Source organism: Rutilus rutilus, assembly GCF_951802725.1.
Source record: "Rutilus rutilus genome assembly, chromosome: 6".
NCBI lineage: Eukaryota > Metazoa > Chordata > Actinopteri > Cypriniformes > Leuciscidae > Rutilus > Rutilus rutilus.
The window spans coordinates 10,993,627-11,012,908 of NC_140214.1; the positions used below are offsets into that span (position 1 = coordinate 10,993,627).

A 19,282-nucleotide genomic window follows, 5' to 3' on the forward strand; every position below is an offset into this window, starting at 1 on the left:
ATAATAACAATATTCAATTGAATAAGTCATATTTAATAATAAAATCATATTTTATATAAATAAAAATAATATATTATAATAATAATAATAATAATAAAAAGGTGATCATTTTCAATATCAATAATAAAATTCATAATATTTGATATACATTTGATATGCATGTATTTGATATGCATGTATGTATTTATATAAAATATGAATTTAAAATTACTTATATATTGATTATTATTACTACTACTACTACTACTACTACTATTTAATGAATAAGTAATATTATAATCATATTTTATAAATAATAATAATAATAATAATAATGACTATTAATTTTCAATAGTAAAATTAATATTTTATATAAATATGTTTTATTACTATTACTATTTTAAATACTAAATTAGGCATATAACTGTAGTGACCAAAAAAATCATAGAGACCATTATTCATATAATTATAATACTCAATAATAATAAATAATAATAATAATAATAATAACAACAAGAACAATTTAAATGAAATAAAAATAATACAAATTAACACAAGTAAAAATAACAATATTGGGCAAAGATCTGTGTAGTGCTGGGTGAGTCAACTTTTTGGTCACATCTGCTTGACCTCAAAGCTTATGAAGAAAATCTGAAAGCCACAAACCTCCATAATTTGATTTTATGAAGCGTTTAAGATGCGGAGAAAAGAAATTGTGCACCTCTGTAGCACAAACGGCACAGGTGTAACAGGCCAAAGTTTAGCAGTTTAAAACAAAAATAAATCATTAGAGCATAAATACAGTTTCACCACGGAGTCAAAACAACAATAAATAAGTAACCGATTCATTTTGCTATAGCCAATCAAAAGTCACAAGTCACAACGTAACAAGGTTATGAACCAATCAGCGCTGACTCTACCTGCTTAGCCCAGCCCTTCTCCTCCCTGAGTCTCTTCTGCAGAGAGAAGTGATGCTTCCACATCTCTAAACATCACAATCTATCTTTCTCCACGCACAAAAGAGAACAGACCCGGCTAAACACGCTTTCTGTCTCCTTCTCTTCATTCCTTTCTTCATCTCAGCTCAGAAGCAAACAGTCCTAAACGAGGACGCGTTCAGTAACGTGAGAAGTTCACTCTCAGAAAGACCCGTGTGTGTAAGCTGAGAGCATTGTGCCTTTAAAGACAAGTGAGTGTATCTGATACGGGAGAGTCCATGTCTTATTGAGCATCAGAGGAGGAGAGACGTGTACACAGCAACCGGATATTCAAACTTACTTTACACTGTTTGTGTGGGTGTATATGTGTGGGATGTTTATTAATGCTTTGGTAACGTAATCCCTCACTTATGATGCTAATAAAGCTTGGTCAAATCTCTAGACAGAGAAAGCACATGTCCGCTAACTCAAACAAGGGAACGTCAGTCTCCACCAACAGAGAGTAAAGTGTTTTCATGAGAAAGAGTCTTTATGAAGCCTCTTTTTTCAACAAACTGGCTCTCTTTCTGCAGGATACAGGAAATAAGAGTCATTTAACATTGCAAACTCACACACACTCATGTTCGGCTTAATGAGTGTTTACTCTAAAGAGGTATGCGGGCATCTGAAATATTTCAAAATGTGACCAAAAAAAAAAACAGTAAGGAATGTGTCCTTACCGTTGTTTGTCACATTTTGAAACATAAAAAAATGCCATGTATTTCACAGGCTGGTTCAGAGTGTTTGCAGAGTTATGACAACAGACAGCATAGTAAAATACACAGTAAAATAGGGCCGTGCGATTCATGGAAATCATAATAAAAACGCGATGTAAAAGCATGATTTTTCTGTCAGTGCTTTCTCGCCTAAATCTAGTGCGAGAACAGAACAGAGTGGGTTTACTGTTACGACATGGAAGAAAGCACAGAAACAGGGAAGGTGAATTCAGGACAGGATAAGGACTTGGCCAAAAGAAATCAACATCCATGGTTTGGGAATATTTTGGATACAGGAGAGATGATGTAGTGTCATCACAGAGCCAGGTAACACGCAAGACCTGTCACTGAAGCAAAACAGAGAAGGGCCCATTCACACAGAACGCACTGTTGCGGTTAAAAACACGAGACGTGGTTTTTTTTACAAGCTGAACTTCTTTTACTGCCGCGGAGAACACGGTGGCACTGTGAGTGCAATGGTCAAAGACGTCAGTCAAGTGTGTTTACATAGAAAAACAAAGGCACATTCGGAACCAAAAAATAATAAACCGATAATACCGATAATAAAGGCATTTATGAACTGAAAAACAGTTCAAAAAAGCATAAAGAAATAACCACCACCATCAAGTAACAAATACCATAAAAAATTGCATAAAAAAAAAAACTGCAATATTGATTAAAAAAAAAATCCCGATTGTCGATTGTCGAGTTCACGCGCATAGGTTTAGTACCTATGATCACGCGCGTGAACTCGACAATCGACTACTGTGGACTTCGACCGAAAATAGGATGTAAATACAGGTATGTGCGCTGGCTGAATAAACATAATTTTTATACATATCTTTCACATGTACTGCAGTCAGATTCACCCGTGTTCACTCCAAAGGAATCACTCACATGACCTGTGCACTTGTAATGACACATCAAAGGATGTTAAGAGGCTAAAAGCAGGTTTAAAACTTGCCCCATTGAAGTCAACAGGGTGCAAATTTTAAAACGAGGATAACACGGTGTAGGCAACACCGATTTTTGTCGTTGATCTCTGTACTGACAGCACTCCAAATGTACAAAAAAAATGAGCTCAATGTTAAAATTGACCGGAGTTCTCCTTTAAAGACATTGTGGAGGATTTTCCCGAATTTTAGAAAAGAACCGCCCTCTCCACTTTTTGAAAAAATGCACATGCGCAACACTCTACCTGCTCCCGAGAGGGAACGCCTATTAAACGTGTGCACGAGAGAGCATGCACGAGCCTAGTTCTCCTCGTGCACGCTCTGTTTACAAGTTGCTGTCGGCATGGCTCATAAAAGCCTACTTTATACACATGTTAGTTGTTTGTTCTAACAAAGTACAAGCATAAAACATCTTTTATATTTTAGTGCACAGATATGCATCAAAGTAGATTGTTTGGAAGGGCATCCAAATTTGGCTAGTCACGTTTGGTGGCACAATTATGTTGCAAATTATAAACTAACTCGAGTCGAGAGTTAATTTTCATGCAAGACAAAATGTCAAATGCCCTTCCGTGTTTTATTTACTTATTATACTGATCGATTGAGTGAGGACTCAAGACATGATCTGCAAAGGAGAAGTAACTTAGCTTGTTGCATTTGAGTTCCTATGGTGAACACATTGGAATTATCAAAAATGAACACACAAGGTTTTAGAACATTTCAGCGTGATACCTTTTACCATTTGGTCATAAGGCTACTTTAGACAAATTGAGATGTTTACCGTGTCTGCGCGGTGCGTGACTTGTGCCAGGGCTAGCATCGCTAATCATAGCTTACATTAACTTTTACTAGCAGTGATTTTAAATGGATTTCTCCAAATAGCATGCCAAACTTTACCTGTCGAGTAGAAAGTTCGCGACTGAGGCATCAGTGGGAAGCCCAACCTGTGCTTTTAGCGCACGCCAGCGTGTGAAATATTCTCTTGTTTCTTTCTTCAGAGGCCTTTCTCTTCTTGTCATACAATTCGTAGACACTTTTTCTCTTGCGACGCTCAGACATTTTGAAAAAACCCGGTGAGAACGGTGAGCTTCAATGAATGGCTGAAACCGTAGCTCACCACACATATACACCTGAAAGTGCGCATGCGCAGAAAGCGAAAACTACCTAGGGACGAGCGCGTATGACGGCCTTACGTAAACATATCACCAGAATGATTGACAACTAGGAGGACCAATAGTCTTGATGATCCACCCGGAAAAAGAAAATCCTCCACTATACCTTTAAATGCCTTAATTTGATTCATTGACGTGATCCTTTAACGTTGAAATTCTATACAAAATTCGATTAAAATTGACGGGAGATTAATTTCAATTGGAGATTTGAATCATTTAAAAAAAAGATTCATTTGAATAAGATTCAACATATAAAATTGAATAAAGTTCAACAGGAAAGGACATTTGAGAAGATTCAATTTGAAAAGAGATTCAAAATAACGGGATTCATTTTAGTTGCAGATTAGATTCAGGAAGAAAACATTCGACTGATAAGATTAAATTTGAGAATAGATTTCATTCGATTCGAGAAGTGATTCAAGCAGCTACATGACTCTACAGAGACTTAGTTCACACGACAGCGATGTACTAAAAACAGAAAAGTTTTTCATTTGGGTTTTTAAAAAGTTTTGCATACAGAGGACAACATTGTCGAAACTATTCTCATTCACACAGATCCACGTAAAGGACTAAATTATTCATGCCAGGCCAGTAGTTGACGATGTCACTTTGTAAAGAAACACTAGTCTGAACATGTAATACGCATGCGCATGACATCAACGTTTTCACAAATTCGATAACAGTAGACGATACCGGTTTGAAAACCATTTTCCCCCCAAAACGCTGTTGTCGTGTAAATGAACGGCCAAAACGCATTAAAAAGTTTTCCAATTGTACTTGAAAACGGTGTTGTGTAAACACCCCCTTATAATCATATTATAATCACAAATAAAACATATGTGTGCGGTCAATACAACTTACTGCCTCATAAAAAATAAAATAAATAAATAAAGTAAAACGCAATTAATCCCAAACCTGCACTCTTAAAAATAAAGGTTCTTTATTAGCATCTGTGGTTCCATGAAGAACCTTTAACATCCATGATGGCACCTTTCCATTGCACAAAGGGTTCTTTATAGTGGATAAAAGTCCTTTACACGAATACAAAAATGGATCTTTTCAGAATTGATCACTGAAAGGTTTTTTTTGGGAACCAAAAAGGATTCTTCTTTTGCATCACTGCAAAATAAAACTTTTTGGAACCTTTATTTTTAAAGGAACACGCCGACTTTTTGGGACTTTAGCTTATTCACCGTATCCCCCAGAGTTAGAGAAGTCCATACATACCCTTTTCATCTCTTTGCGTGCCGTAACTCTGTCTGACGCACCCACCGCTAGCCTAGCTTAGCACAAAGACTGGAGGTAAATGGCTCCAGCTAGCATACTGCTCCCAATAAGTGACAAATCACTCCGCAGAAGTAGCAGTGCTTCGCCTTCTGAGAATATAGTTCCCAGTGTGTATGCGGTTAGAAGATGGCTGTGTCTCATGTGACCTTGTTATTTGTCCATGCTGTGACTATACAAATCACAACATGTAAATAGGAAAATGTTGGTGTTATTTTGTCACTTATTGGGAGCAATATGCTAGCTGGAGCCGTTTACCTCCAGTCTTTGTGCTAAGCTAGGCTAGCAGTGGTCAGACAGAGTTACGGCACGCATGGAGAAGGGGATATGGTGAATAAGCTAAAGTCCCAAAAAGTCAGCGTGTTCCTTTAAGAGTGTGTACAATAAAATCTGCAATGAAGTATTTCCCATCATCATAATAATGAATAAACCACCTTGTGTTTGCAAATTCAGTTCAATAATAAAATAAAATGTTTCCTTGTTATCCTGATTTGGGAGCTTTTTCACAGTGAATCATTTAAACAATTAGGCTATTTATTAATTAATCTGCAAAAGCAGTAATTAATTCAAACTTAACAACCAAGGCTTAAAACACCTTGTAAATCGCTCCTAAATCTCTACCTTTGCCCCACTCTCCCTTTCATAAGCATATCTGTACACCAGCACAGTGAAGCAAATCCCTGTAGCACAGCTGCACTCTTACATAACCCACACACAATGCTGTCTGATGTTTTCAGATTTCTGCATTTTATTCTTTCATTCTGTCTTTCTTTGTCCAATGTTTCAGAACAGATGACAATGAATGAACCCATAAACTCGCTCTCCATCTGAGCTGCTCTTCCCCAGAGCGCACATACACACACAGTCAAACTCATTTCAGCTAGACTCAATTAAGTCACATCCATTAATGCCTCGTCTAAGAGTTAAAAATAGAACGTGCGTTAACACTCATCATTCTGTCTTCAGCTGGATCTGCAGGCAGAAGGACAGACTCACAAAATGACTGTTAACCTTGTAAAAACAGTCACAGGTTCAGCACAGAAACACAATATTAAAGGGACAGCTCACTCAAAAACCATAATTATGTCATTATTTAAACAGGTTGATCAAAACACGAATGACTTTTTCTCCTGTGGAACACAAAATGTCATTTAATAATATCCCAGTCACGTAATAAAAGTGAATGAGGAGTGGGGGTGTCAAGCTTAAAAAAAAGACCCAAAAGCACCAGATAGCCTCCATGAATTATGCGTTATTGTTACATTTTGTGTGGCGAAGAAAATTCAAGTCGTCATTCACTGAAAATCTTGACCAAGCACAGTCATTTTTGCAAAAACTTCATTAGTAGCAAAACAGGGACAATTCGCAATTTGTGTAAAATATTTTCCGAAAATAAACATTTCAAAAGTTTATGGTATATTTCACTCTTTTTTGGATTTTTATATTTGAGATTGAATACATATTGGATGCACTAAAACTGGCCACTACTCGTAAACTGTTAGGGCCGAAGACAGTTCTTCACAATTTTGTCTACATAAATTAAAAATAAACACTAAAAACTAAAAGCAATTGTTTTAAATGTGAATTTAGGCATCACAATATTATAATGTACAGTATGAAAAATGTATATTAATTTTGAGATCTGCAAAATTTACATTTAAGAGTGTTAAATTATTTGTGTTTTTAAGTAAGCATTAGATGACAAAAAAGGTCATCTAAATGTAAAAACATGGAGAAAATGAGCATGCACAATTAAATCAACTGACATGGTATCAGTATATTGTGCATCCCGATTCATACATTAAAAAGCATTTGAAAAGTATACCAATATAAAGTTTCCACGTTTTAATGTGACCTTCATATAACAAAAAGAAAAATGTTAAATCTGTTAGTTTTAATAGAAATGAGCCTCTGGGACATAAAAGTGCGCATATAGCTGACGAAACACCTGTATATACACTGAATCCTGTATGTTTATACAAACACTTGAAGCTGCTTATAGCAGAAAACTGCCGTCTTTGACTATTCCAGCGACATTAGAGCTGATGTTTTAAATATCATGACAAAGATCTTACAGACACGACCATATAAAGACACAATCCCTCCATCTCTCCCTCTCTCGCACACACACACACACACACACGCACAGCGGGAGATTCACACAAATGCAAAAACCGTGCTGCTAAAAGCCGTCTCCTGAGGAATAAGTCCTTCGTGAGCTTCATGCAGCCTGAAATACCCCTCTGTGGATCTCATGCTATTCAGAATAGCTTGGCACCCAGATAAACAACTTGCACAAACACACAGTGTTCACTTGTATGGGCAGGCTTTGCCACCCTTTTGGGGACAAATTTCTGAATATGTACCCAAAAGAACAGCATAACCTGTCAAAACTAGTAAAAAATAAGGTCTTGTTTTATATCTGCAAATTACAATAAGAGTTTTGGTTATAGTTCACACTGATGCATACTAACACCATGATATTTGTTAGTGTAGTAATCATAGCTTATTGCAAGAAAATAAATGGAAATGACTGGCAATAACATACAAAGTCATATGTGTCCTAAACAGAAGGTGCAGGGTCGTTCTGACATTTACACCTAAACAGACACTTACTGAATGTTTGACAACTAACCAACTTAATCACGTGGGTCTGTGCTGCCCATCTATAATGTGTGACTGTCACTTTAAGAAGCATTGAACCAATGAACTCATCCGTGTATGTGACCCACAGCAGTAATGAGAACTTTACACCAGTGTCCACACTGCTGTTTTACAGGCAAACTGTACATTTATGTCAGTTGTGTTCTGTGGGGTTTAAAACACAATTTTACTTTGTAACAATTGGCCACGACATGCAGTGATTTTAAGAATGCCTTCAAGTACAGAAAGATGATCCATAAATGTCACAACTCTGTCCATAATTCTTCACAGAAATGGCAGACTGCAGGAACGTAACCACCTGCTTAAAGTGCCCCTATTATGCTATTTTAAAGTTAAAATATTGAATATTTAACAGGTTTACATGCATCAAAGGTAAAAAAATATATTTAAAAAAATATTTCTCAAAATTAATTTCCTCATAAAATACATTTGCACGTCACCACATTTTCAATGATTCTCAAACGACTCGTTAGATGAATCAATCTCCCTAAATCCCTCCTTTCCTCGAGCTGCTCTGCTCTGATTGGCCAGATAGCTCAGTCTGTTGTGATTGGTCTACCGCGTGCAGTGCGCGCGTCGATAACAAAAACGCCCATTACCATAACAACGTCAGCTCTGCTTGTCCTGAGGCTTCCTACAAGGTAAACTAAACACAGTAATGAACAATGACATCGATTTCACCATATCAGTAAGACAGTAATAATGTGACATCGCACAATACAATGTTATGAACTTATACCTTTTACCAAAGTGCATGATTTGTAAACTAATATGGTTTAACATTTGCATCACATGACCTGCTCCATTTCTATGGCTTTTCTGGTGTAGTACCAGTTAACTTGCTCAGTAATTCACCTTACGTACTTATTTTTAAATGCCAAAAAGCATTACCTGACATTTCCTTTCCAAACTGCTGCAATACGTAGAACAACCAACTTAACAAAATGCTGCCAGATCAACGTTCATCTGTTTAGGATAAAACTGAACATGCTTGTTAGCACAACATAATATTTATCAGAAATGTCGCCACAGGCACGTTTTTTTCCAATGTTTTCTGAAAGGTTATAGCTGAGAGTTTCTCCAAAGAAAGTTTAGCAACAGGCTGAGGGTTTCTTTCCACAGGGAACTTACTAACACTGTGTTTTCCAAAATACATCTAGTACACCAACAGCGTCATTCCCTGCGGAGAAATCTAGGATTCAGTAGAAATAGGAGGATCTACCCCACCCCCACCCCCAAAAAGAGGAAGCCAATCACAACTCAAGGTCAAGATTTTCCTATGCCACAAAACCTTACAAAAACACAACATTCAAAATGTAAACTGACAGATGTTTTCAATCCACACTTATAGGTTAGAGTACTTCAGCTAAAAGTTTCTTTCTCTTTTTTTTCCTTTTATACAGCAATAAGTGCAAATACAAGCTTTACGGTAAGACGAAACCTCTGGTGGCCTGGAGCGCAGTGCCTAGTTGTGTCAGGAGGATTGGGAATCACCTAGAACCCCATGCTAATGAGACCTGGGCCTCGGTAGGTTACCTGGTAAAGCTGCACAAATTATACATATACAAATATCTATCTATCTATCTATAGATCGATACATAGATATAAACAATTATACAAAATATATATTTTACTGTATGTTATTATTAAAATTTTACAAAACTAAATTGATTGTTTCACATCAAATTCATGTCATAGTTTTAGCACTATGAGCATGTTGAATAAATATAGCAGTGCTTCAGCAACTTTCTTCTTCAGGGTTTTCATATCACTTTTCTCAAATGAGAGAAGAACATGCTAATTGTGTAGGATGTCTAAAAAGCATGTCTAATATTTTTCATTTATAAAACCTTAATTTAATCAATGTTTTAAAATGTAATCAATATTTAAAAAATATAATAATAATATTATATATATATATATATGTGTGTGTGTGTGTGTGTGTGTGTGTGTGTGTGTGTGTGTGTGTGTGTGTGTGTGTGTGTATGTATGTATGTATATAATATGTACGTATGTATGTATGTATGTGTGTATATATATGTGTGTGTGTGTGTGTGATCTATATATATATATATATATATATATATATATATATATATATATATATATATATACAGTGAGGAAAATAAGTATTAGAACACCCTGCTATTTTGCAAGTTCTCCCACTTAGAAATCATGGAGGGGTCTGAAATTGTCATCGTAGGTGCATGTCCACTGTGAGAGACATAATCTAAAAAAAAAAAAATCCAGAGATCACAATGTATGATTTTTTAACTATTTATTTGTATGATACAGCTGCAAATAAGTATTTGAACACCTGAGAAAATCAATGTTAATATTTGGTACAGTAGCCTTTGTTTGCAATTACAGAGGTCAAACGTTTCCTGTAGTTTTTCACCAGGTTTGCACACACTGCAGGAGGGATTTTGGCCCACTCCTCCACACAGATCTTCTCTAGATCATTCAGGTTTCTGGGCTGTCGCTGAGAAACACGGAGTTTGAGCTCCCTCCAAAGATTCTCTATTGGGTTTAGGTCTGGAGACTGGCTAGGCCACGCCAGAACCTTGATATGCTTCTTGCAGAGCCACTCCTTGGTTATCCTGGCTGTGTGCTTCGGGTCATTGTCATGTTGGAAGACCCAGCCTCGACCCATCTTCAATGCTCTAACTGAGGGAAGGAGGTTGTTCCCCAAAATCTTGCAATACATGGCCCCGGTCATCCTCTCCTTAATACAGTGCAGTCGCCCTGTCCCATGTGCAGAAAAACACCCCCAAAGCATGATGCTACCACCCCCATGCTTCACAGTAGGGATGGTGTTCTTGGGATGGTACTCATCATTCTTCTTCCTCCAAACACGTTTAGTGGAATTATGACCAAAAAGTTCTATTTTGGTCTCATCTGACCACATGACTTTCTCCCATGACTCCTCTGGATCATCCAAATGGTCATTGGCAAACTTAAGACGGGCCTTGACATGTGCTGGTTTAAGCAGGGGAACCTTCCGTGCCATGCATGATTTCAAACCATGACGTCTTAGTGTATTACCAACAGTAACCTTGGAAACGGTGTTCCCAGCTCTTTTCAGGTCATTGACCAGCTCCTCCCGTGTAGTTCTGGGCTGATTTCTCACCTTTCTTAGGATCATTGAGACCCCACGAGGTGAGATTTTGCATGGAGCCCCAGTCCGAGGGAGATTGACAGTCATGTTTAGCTTCTTCCATTTTCTAATGATTGCTCCAACAGTGGACCAAGCTGCTTGGCAATTTCCCCGTAGCCCTTTCCAGCCTTGTGGAGGTGTACAATTTTGTCTCTAGTGTTTTTGGACAGCTCTTTGGTCTTGGCCATGTTAGTAGTTGGATTCTTACTGATTGTATGGGGTGGACAGGTGTCTTTATGCAGCAAACGACCTCAAACAGGTGCATCTAATTTAGGATAATAAATGGAGTGGAGGTGGACATTTTAAAGGCAGACTAACAGGTCTTTGAGGGTCAGAATTCTAGCTGATAGACAGGTGTTCAAATACTTATTTGCAGCTGTATCATACAAATAAATAGTTAAAAAATCATACATTGTGATTTCTGGATTTTTTTTTTTTTTAGATTATGTCTCTCACAGTGGACATGCACCTACGATGACAATTTCAGACCCCTCCATGATTTCTAAGTGGGAGAACTTGCAAAATAGCAGGGTGTTCAAATACTTATTTTCCTCACTGTATATATATATATATACATACATATACACATACATACACACACACACACACACACACACAAAGAGAATCAAAAATAAAAATAGTATATATGCATACTAAAATGAAGATATTTATGATACTGAGCATTTAATAAATAAATCACAATTAACGATCAACTCAAAATCAGAGCTCCTCCCAGTCATATTCAGATCACAACCATTATAGCTTTCAATTTTTTTTAAGCAATTCTTTATTAGATCCTTATTGGACACAATCCCTAATTTTCACAATTCAGTGGCTTGTGGCTTGTGTAACTACTTTTCTGTGTCAGTGTGACAGCTGAGCCCTCCGTCTACTCAATCACATCCCAGAGATATTACAGATACAGACACCCTCAGTAAGATGAGTGACAGACAATCAACTTCATTTGAAACTTAAGTCATCTGATCAAAGCAGTGATTACAACAATCTATAGGAGTCAAAATCTGCTAATGGGTAATTAAATGTAACAAATCATTTAAAAACGAATCATCATGTGTTATATATCGATGATTTTAGTTCTGGAGACTTTCATAAGTTTCATAAGACAAGTTTATTTCGTGGCTCAAATAAATTACGTTACTCAGAGACTGAGCCGTAAATTTGTTGAATTTTGAAAATCAAGTTAATTAATTATTTTTTGTACCACAAAAGGGGTTTTGATGCACAAAGTTGTCGTGTTGCATTGTCGCTAATAACAAAATGCAGATCCTGTTGTAAACAATAGTGAAATCACAGCTGTTGTTCCATTAATAACCTTTAGCAGACTTTGACTAATAGACTCTTTCCCACGCTGAGCTGAACTCATTTATGCATGAATCACTGAATGAGGGAAATGTGCTGTACTTCCCTCTGCGTTCACATGTATAGAAATCCAATATTCTACAAAACGTTTGATCAATTTCTGTCTTATTATGCATGCATTTCTCAAACAGCACGTCAACAAAAAGATTTTGAAGCTGCCGACAGCAAAATGACAGAAAAAAGGCACCATAATACAAAAAAGACAGTCAGAATCCAGTTCTATAGGCACAGCTGCTGCATGAACACTTGCGTCTGAAAACCTGCCAACACACAGAGGAGTGATCAGCTGGGATAGCTCCATTTCATATGCAAGGTTACATTAAATGCCCTTGTTTTCAGTTTGATGCCTTTCCATATTTCTGTTGTAAATCTGTTGTCATATTTGAGTTCACTGTGATCCAAACAGGGATTACAGGGCCCATTCAATACAGCACACACATACACACAGACTAATAACCCTTCAAATTTAAAACTTACAGAGATTATAAACAGACAGGAATAATGTGTGCTGGTGCTCTGATGGATAATAATTCCAGACAACAGATCAGCCCTAAAACCGAACCCCACAGTCTCACACAGAACACCTCCGTTTGTGTGTTTGGTTTAAAGAGCAGCTGAAAGCCTAGAACCTAGAAAGAGAACGAGAGCAATGTGAGCAGAAAGAAAAAAAGGCGAGCTGAATGGAGTTAAAGAGTAGCAGAGGTATTTGGGGAAAGCAAATGGAAAGAGTGACAATATAACAGAACCAAGGACACCGCAGATCACACATTCACTAACACCGTCCTTGTCTTTCTCTCGCAGAGCACAGACACCGTTTTTAATTATTCACATGACTCCATTTCCTGTGATAAACTACAAATGGACACCAGCGTATCAGCTACATCACAACAGCACTCCACTTCCTTGTAATAAAGCAACATTGTCTCAACGACACTCCACACACCATCACAATTTCAGCTAAATGATCTCAACACCCCAAACTTGCCACATCATCATACTGACTTTAGTTTTCCCTCATGATAACAACACTCCAAATCAGCATAATATCAGCTAATTATCATAACAACGCTCCACGCCTCAACAATAAGGATGTGTTTTACTTACTTGTCCCATCAACAAATACCTGACCCCATCTAATTATATATATATAAAATGTGCCATGAACTTTTTTAATTATTTATTTGTTTATAATATATTTAATATATATTTGACTGTTTTACAAAAAGAAAACAAGCTAAAAAAAATTTATTATAGAAACCATATTAAAGAGACCATAACACGTTACAAAACATAACATTACTTAATGCAATAACTAATATGAAATTAAATTACCAATATTTTTTACAGCATTTATTTTAAAGGACACAACATTTGGTTTTAAAAATATATTAGTAAATGCAGAGATTACCATTAAATACAATTAATAAATGTCATAATTGTTCATTCATTGTTAGTTCATGTTAACCAATGTTAACAAATTAAACCTTAATGTAAAGTGTTACCAAAATGAGCAAATAATTAACCATTTCAACCATATTAGCTGGAATTATAGCCTAGTAGAGCTATAATGTAACCTCAAGACAGCTGTAAATGAAACATTTTGGCTGGAAAATACAGCGATTTATCATTTTCGAACCATTCTAACTGATAATTCTGTTCTTGCTATTTTTGACAAAGCCTCTTCTATATAGACAGCTAGTTATCTTTAGCTTTGGTGACATTTTTATCAGCGACAATGTTCAATATACAGATCACAATTCCAAATGTTTACGTTTTCAGCGCAGGACAATTGACAGTTGGGTCAACTGGCTCAAACTTCTTCGACAGGCCATCCTTAACTTCATCGTATTATCAGATTTGCCATAACAATAACACTCCATAAGACTATAATAACTGCTCCATTACAATAAAACTCTATATCATCATGACAAAACTCTACATCATTCAACATCATCACAGCCATATACAACAGCAATGTTCTCTTTAATAGCAAACAAAGTGGCAATAACTTTCATTTAACACTGAATCTTTCACCACACACAAACACACTCACAGGTGGCGAGCACTGTAAACACATGTAAACTATTCTGCTCATACGCTACTAAAGGAGAAAATGATTTATTCATGTGAACAAACATGCTTTTGTCTCTCTCACTCCTGCTTGTCTTTTGTATATCGAGCTGAATCTCTAGCCCTTGGATCATTTAACTTTAAAAGCTGCGTATTGAACGCTATTACTCTAAGTGCTGCTGATTCTGAATGCTGATTTCCCACCGGCGCAAATCAGACTTTGAGGTATTCTGGGAGATCAACTAGCGCAAATGGTGGTCAAAACACAAGTCCAAGCTGTTAACGTCTATTTTCATCTCGGACACACACCAACTGTAGACATTCTTGGATTCAATCGCAACGAAGTTAAATACAGATTAATGCTTAGAATTAAAGTTATAAAACTAATTCAGTCAAGAGCAGAGAGTGATTTTCTTAGTCTTTTGTTCTTTTATTAACATGACAGCAGCAGGAATATTAGACTGCTGTCACTTTAAGAGTTTATGCACAGATCCAATATACTGTTACACAACATGCGTTATCTTTCTCAACTATTTAAAGGAGTCATAATGTAGAAATTTCACTTTTCCACGAGAATCAATGTATGTTATGATTGCATAATGATTATACACTGGCCGGGAAGCCGATATTTAAAAGTGAAGCGTTTGTTTACCTCGGGGTTTTTAAAATAGGCCACGTGCACGCGCACGAAAAAACGAGATTTTGATTTCTTCCCCTTCTTGACGTCAAGACGGGGGAGGATATACCAAATATGGACACCGCAAACCTATGCCGCGGGAAGCCCGCCCCTCTCCCCCTCAGATTCAGTTTAGTCGACTCGAGAAAGATGGAGAAATCGAGTGCACACCTGAGATGCTCTGTGGGTGACTGCCACAAACAACATGCAAATGTGTTTTATCTACCAAAAACGGACGAAACTATCAGGGAACAGTCGATGAAATTCATTTTTAATGACGCTGTCCCAACAACTCTTTCAAGTGGCGTATCGTTAGGTGTGTGTGCTAAACATTTTACACCGGAATCTTTTACAAATTTGGGGCAGTATCAGGCGAACTTGGCCTCGAAGCTCCGTTTGGGAAAAGGTGCCATCCCAACCATCAGGGACTTGCCAGAAATTGAAAAGGTAAGACTGTGTTTTTATTGCTCTACTGTGGTTAACAAATAGCAGCTAACTGCTAATGCGGCTATTGTATGTAACGTTACCTTCGAGGTAAACACGGGGAATGGACTCTACGAATGCTAGCCACATCTTTCGACTTTGTTTTACACTAGCAGCTACAGTAGTGACGGTACAGGAGTCCATGCTCAGTGGCTAAAACTGTTTAAATGCAAGTATGAAAACAATATACCACTAAACATTATTAGCCAAACTCATGCAAAACATGCAGTTTGAAAATAGCTTTCAGTTAGTGGGGCTTCTGTAAGAATGTATCTGGCAATGGTGTATTTTTTCTTTTTTCTTTGGTTGTGATTACAATTTCACTAACAATAAGTACCGTCACATTTATTGAGCTATTGCAGTATTTTGTCTATGTTTTTGTACCGCTTGGAAGTAGTAAAATACATTCCTGCAACCAATCAACGCGCCCCTCATTTGCATTATTATAATGACCGTCCACGACAGCCAAAACATCGCATCAGATCTCGCGAGACAATAATGCCTTTAGAAATAAGGGTCTGAGGGGCTCTGTGTTGATTTTTTTCCACTTTTCTTTTTTAGAAGTGCCTAAAATACTATAATAGAGCATTTGGGTATCCAAGGTAACACAACATTATGACTCCTTTAACATTCCGAAACTGACTGTGTTTAACAGAATACTTGTCAAGATGGCATTTTGACATCATTTTGTGTGTATTTGACCGTTTAGGCACGTATCTGAAGCTCATGGTATACTTCGCTTATGCGCGTTCCACCCCGTCTCGGAGCGCGCGCACAGGAGGCCGCCTAGGGAACAGTATCTCTTTTGCGGCTTAATGCGCTTTAAATAACAGTTTTTCAAGTTATCCGAGGACTTGAACAGCTCCGGGTAGAACGTCACATGTTGCCATCTCGAAATTACAGTTATGACATGGCGTGAACACAGCATAAGCTTGTTGTTTTGGTTTAGAAGGAACTGTAAAAGGTGGCTGCTGTTTGTTTGTGGCGCTCGGTGACTGACTGTCTACAACTCTGGATAGCCTTACGGAACGCGCTGATGATGCGTGATGTCCAGCGAGCAGAGTGCAGGGAGGTATGGAAATACATTTGTTGACAGACAGGTAGGACAGCGTATCATTGTACTCGGACCGAATGCAATGATTGGACGAATATTTTTTTGTTCCTGAGACTTCCACAGAAGATATATGTACATGTTTTAATATTTAGATCACTTCTATTATTGATTGCTATCAGGATGTGAAGAGAGTTTCAACCAGTCTAACAAAAATATTTTTTAAAAGAAATTGCCTACCCTACCTTTAATATATAGCCTATATATAAAGAGAGAGAGAGAGAGAGAGAGAGAGAGAGAGAGAGAGAGAGAGAGAACCTCAAACGCCCCACAGACACACTGACGCAAACTTTTTTTTCTTTAAACTTGCAGTTTAATCAACGAAGCTGAACGTCCAGAACTAGGCGCGCGGACAGTGAGCTCTTTCTCGCGCTACACAGACAGCTTTGTTGATTCCTCAACGACAGCGTTGCGGTTTTGTCGCGTCGCTCTCTTTAAGTGTAAATATGTTGTAACTCGGTTTAGACGTGCCAAATGTTTAGAAGTCATATCACAGTGATCACTGTTAGCCTAGCTGCAGCAGCAGCAGCTCTCATTAACTCATTGAAACAAAGCGCAGGACTCATACACATTATGAGAAAAGTTCAAGACGGTTTTTTTCCCATTAAAAATAGCATAAGGACGCGTCAGTTGCAGCAACCCGCCATGTAAACAAAAAGTCAATGTACATGATATTGCACCCTGGTAAATAATGTCATTTCTAAAGGGTCCCAAAGTAGGGTAATAACGTCTGAAACGTGGAGTAAACTTCGCTCTCTCTTATATTAGGCTACTTCATATTTGCCCTATTTCTTACTGGTTTCTAGCAATCTGCTGTAGACATAAAGAACAAAGAAGACGTCCCAACGCATTAGAAGAGGGTAAAAACGCACAAAGCTTTATTAACTTGTGAATAAATCCGTTTTTTCCCCCTGTTCGGTGGAGTTGAAGTGTCCGGACTGTCCCAATCCCTTCCCCCGCTCACTTACTCCGTCTCTACACCGCCATATTTGCAGCCCTCACCGGCGCAACTATGTTTCCAAAGCACAATCAGATGATACACTGAAACAGCAGCTCACCTTAGCGATCGCTCTCCTGTACCGCATCGCGGCCTGCTGAACGAGCCAGTGCACTTTAATGTTGCCATCTCCGCAGGGAACCACGACCCGAGTTCTTCCAAAACACACCGTCACTTTCATAGTTCCAACTCTCCTTAGACCTTCCCGAATCCAAGGGAAACTCGGGATCAAAGGCTCCAGTGCTCTGATGCCCAGATCATTAATAATCTTTGGTTCAGCACCTTGACGGCTTATTGGAAGTTACAATCGGTGCCCGTTCCGTTTCATCGCGGCGGCCGGGCGCTGTGTGGCGGTGTATGACCACCTGTTTAGTGTTTTGGGATCTGTGTACGGGAACCGCGCCGTGTTCAGTCGGTTCGGGAGCAACGAAAACGAGCTTCTAGCGCCCTCTGGCGGTGGTAAATGTCACTGCTTGTACTTGGGATGACAACATAAAGTTTGTTGGGTTTTTTTTGCTGTTGTTTGCAGTTTTTGAAAAGTTCAGGTCCATGTTTTAGGTCCTCCCATATATAGTGAAACATGTGAATATCAATTTGTGAGGGTTGGGTTGGATTAGGTTATTAGATGCAGAAATGCAATCACAATCTCTTAAATCACAACATTGACTAAATTGATCTTCAAATTAGAGCCTTGTGAACAAACCAAAGTCTCCAAGTCTGCATGGAGAAGAATGTTCTCCAAATGTTGCAACATTATACTTAAAAGTTAAGTTAAAATCAAATGACCTTTCAAGTAAAACAACCAAGTAAAACGGAACCTCAAATAATGTCTTTTAGACAATTATCGCTCAATTGACAAGAAAACCTCTCTAAATAATAGGCCTATAGTTATATAAAACGAACCTGCAGCATATACACAACTATTAACAGGGATTTAAGATTTCACTCCAACTTGAGACAGAATAATACTTGGACTTGACTTAGAATTGGCCTTGGAAAGACTTATGAAAAAAAAAAAAAAAAAAACTCAAGTATGTCAGTATGGAGAGATAAAACGAAAATAAAATAAAATAAAATAAAGGATTAAGTTATCAATTTAATAATTTAAACATAAACAAATTTAAATAAGTAAATCACTTTTTATATGGACAGATTAATATAAATATATTTGTATATTTGTACTTTATTGTAAAGCGACCTTGAGTTTTCTGAAAGGGGCTATATAAAATAAACGTATTATTATTATATATGTGTATTAATCTGTCCATTTAAAAAGTGATTTATTTATTTAAATTTTTTATGTTTACATTTTTTATTTATTTACATTTTTTATTAATTATTTATAATTCTTATTTATTTGTTTGTTTAAAATTGTATTGCTTAATTTAATTTAATTGTTTTGTTTATTTTAAAATATGAATGAAGTTTTAAATATGTTTAAAACTTAACTCATATTCTAAAAAAAAAAAAAAATGCCAGTTGCTTTTCTTTGTCATTTTTTCGACTGCTTTTCTTTATAGTCATTCAAGTGTCATTAGACAGTTCACTTGTGGGGGCGACCAATCATCTTTCAACTCAATTTTAAGAACAACCCCCTCTCTAAAATAAAATATGTCTATTACATTTTTCCATTTAAAAAGTGATGTATTTATTTATTTCCATT

At 37.2% G+C, this 19,282-nt stretch overlaps 1 protein-coding gene across 2 annotated transcripts in view; it reads right to left on the bottom strand.

The window, feature by feature from the left end:
• pard3ab (par-3 family cell polarity regulator alpha, b) overlaps positions 1–18,044 on the bottom strand; it is an 83,906-nt gene extending 65,862 nt beyond the window's left edge. For both annotated transcript variants that reach the window (XM_084410634.1, XM_084410633.1), the window contains exon 1: positions 17,681–18,044. In XM_084410634.1, the coding sequence (XP_084266760.1) occupies positions 17,681–17,800 (120 nt within the window). In that variant the 5' untranslated portion in view covers positions 17,801–18,044. The remainder of the gene's footprint in view (positions 1–17,680) is intronic.
• Positions 18,045–19,282: the final 1,238 nt, after the last annotated feature.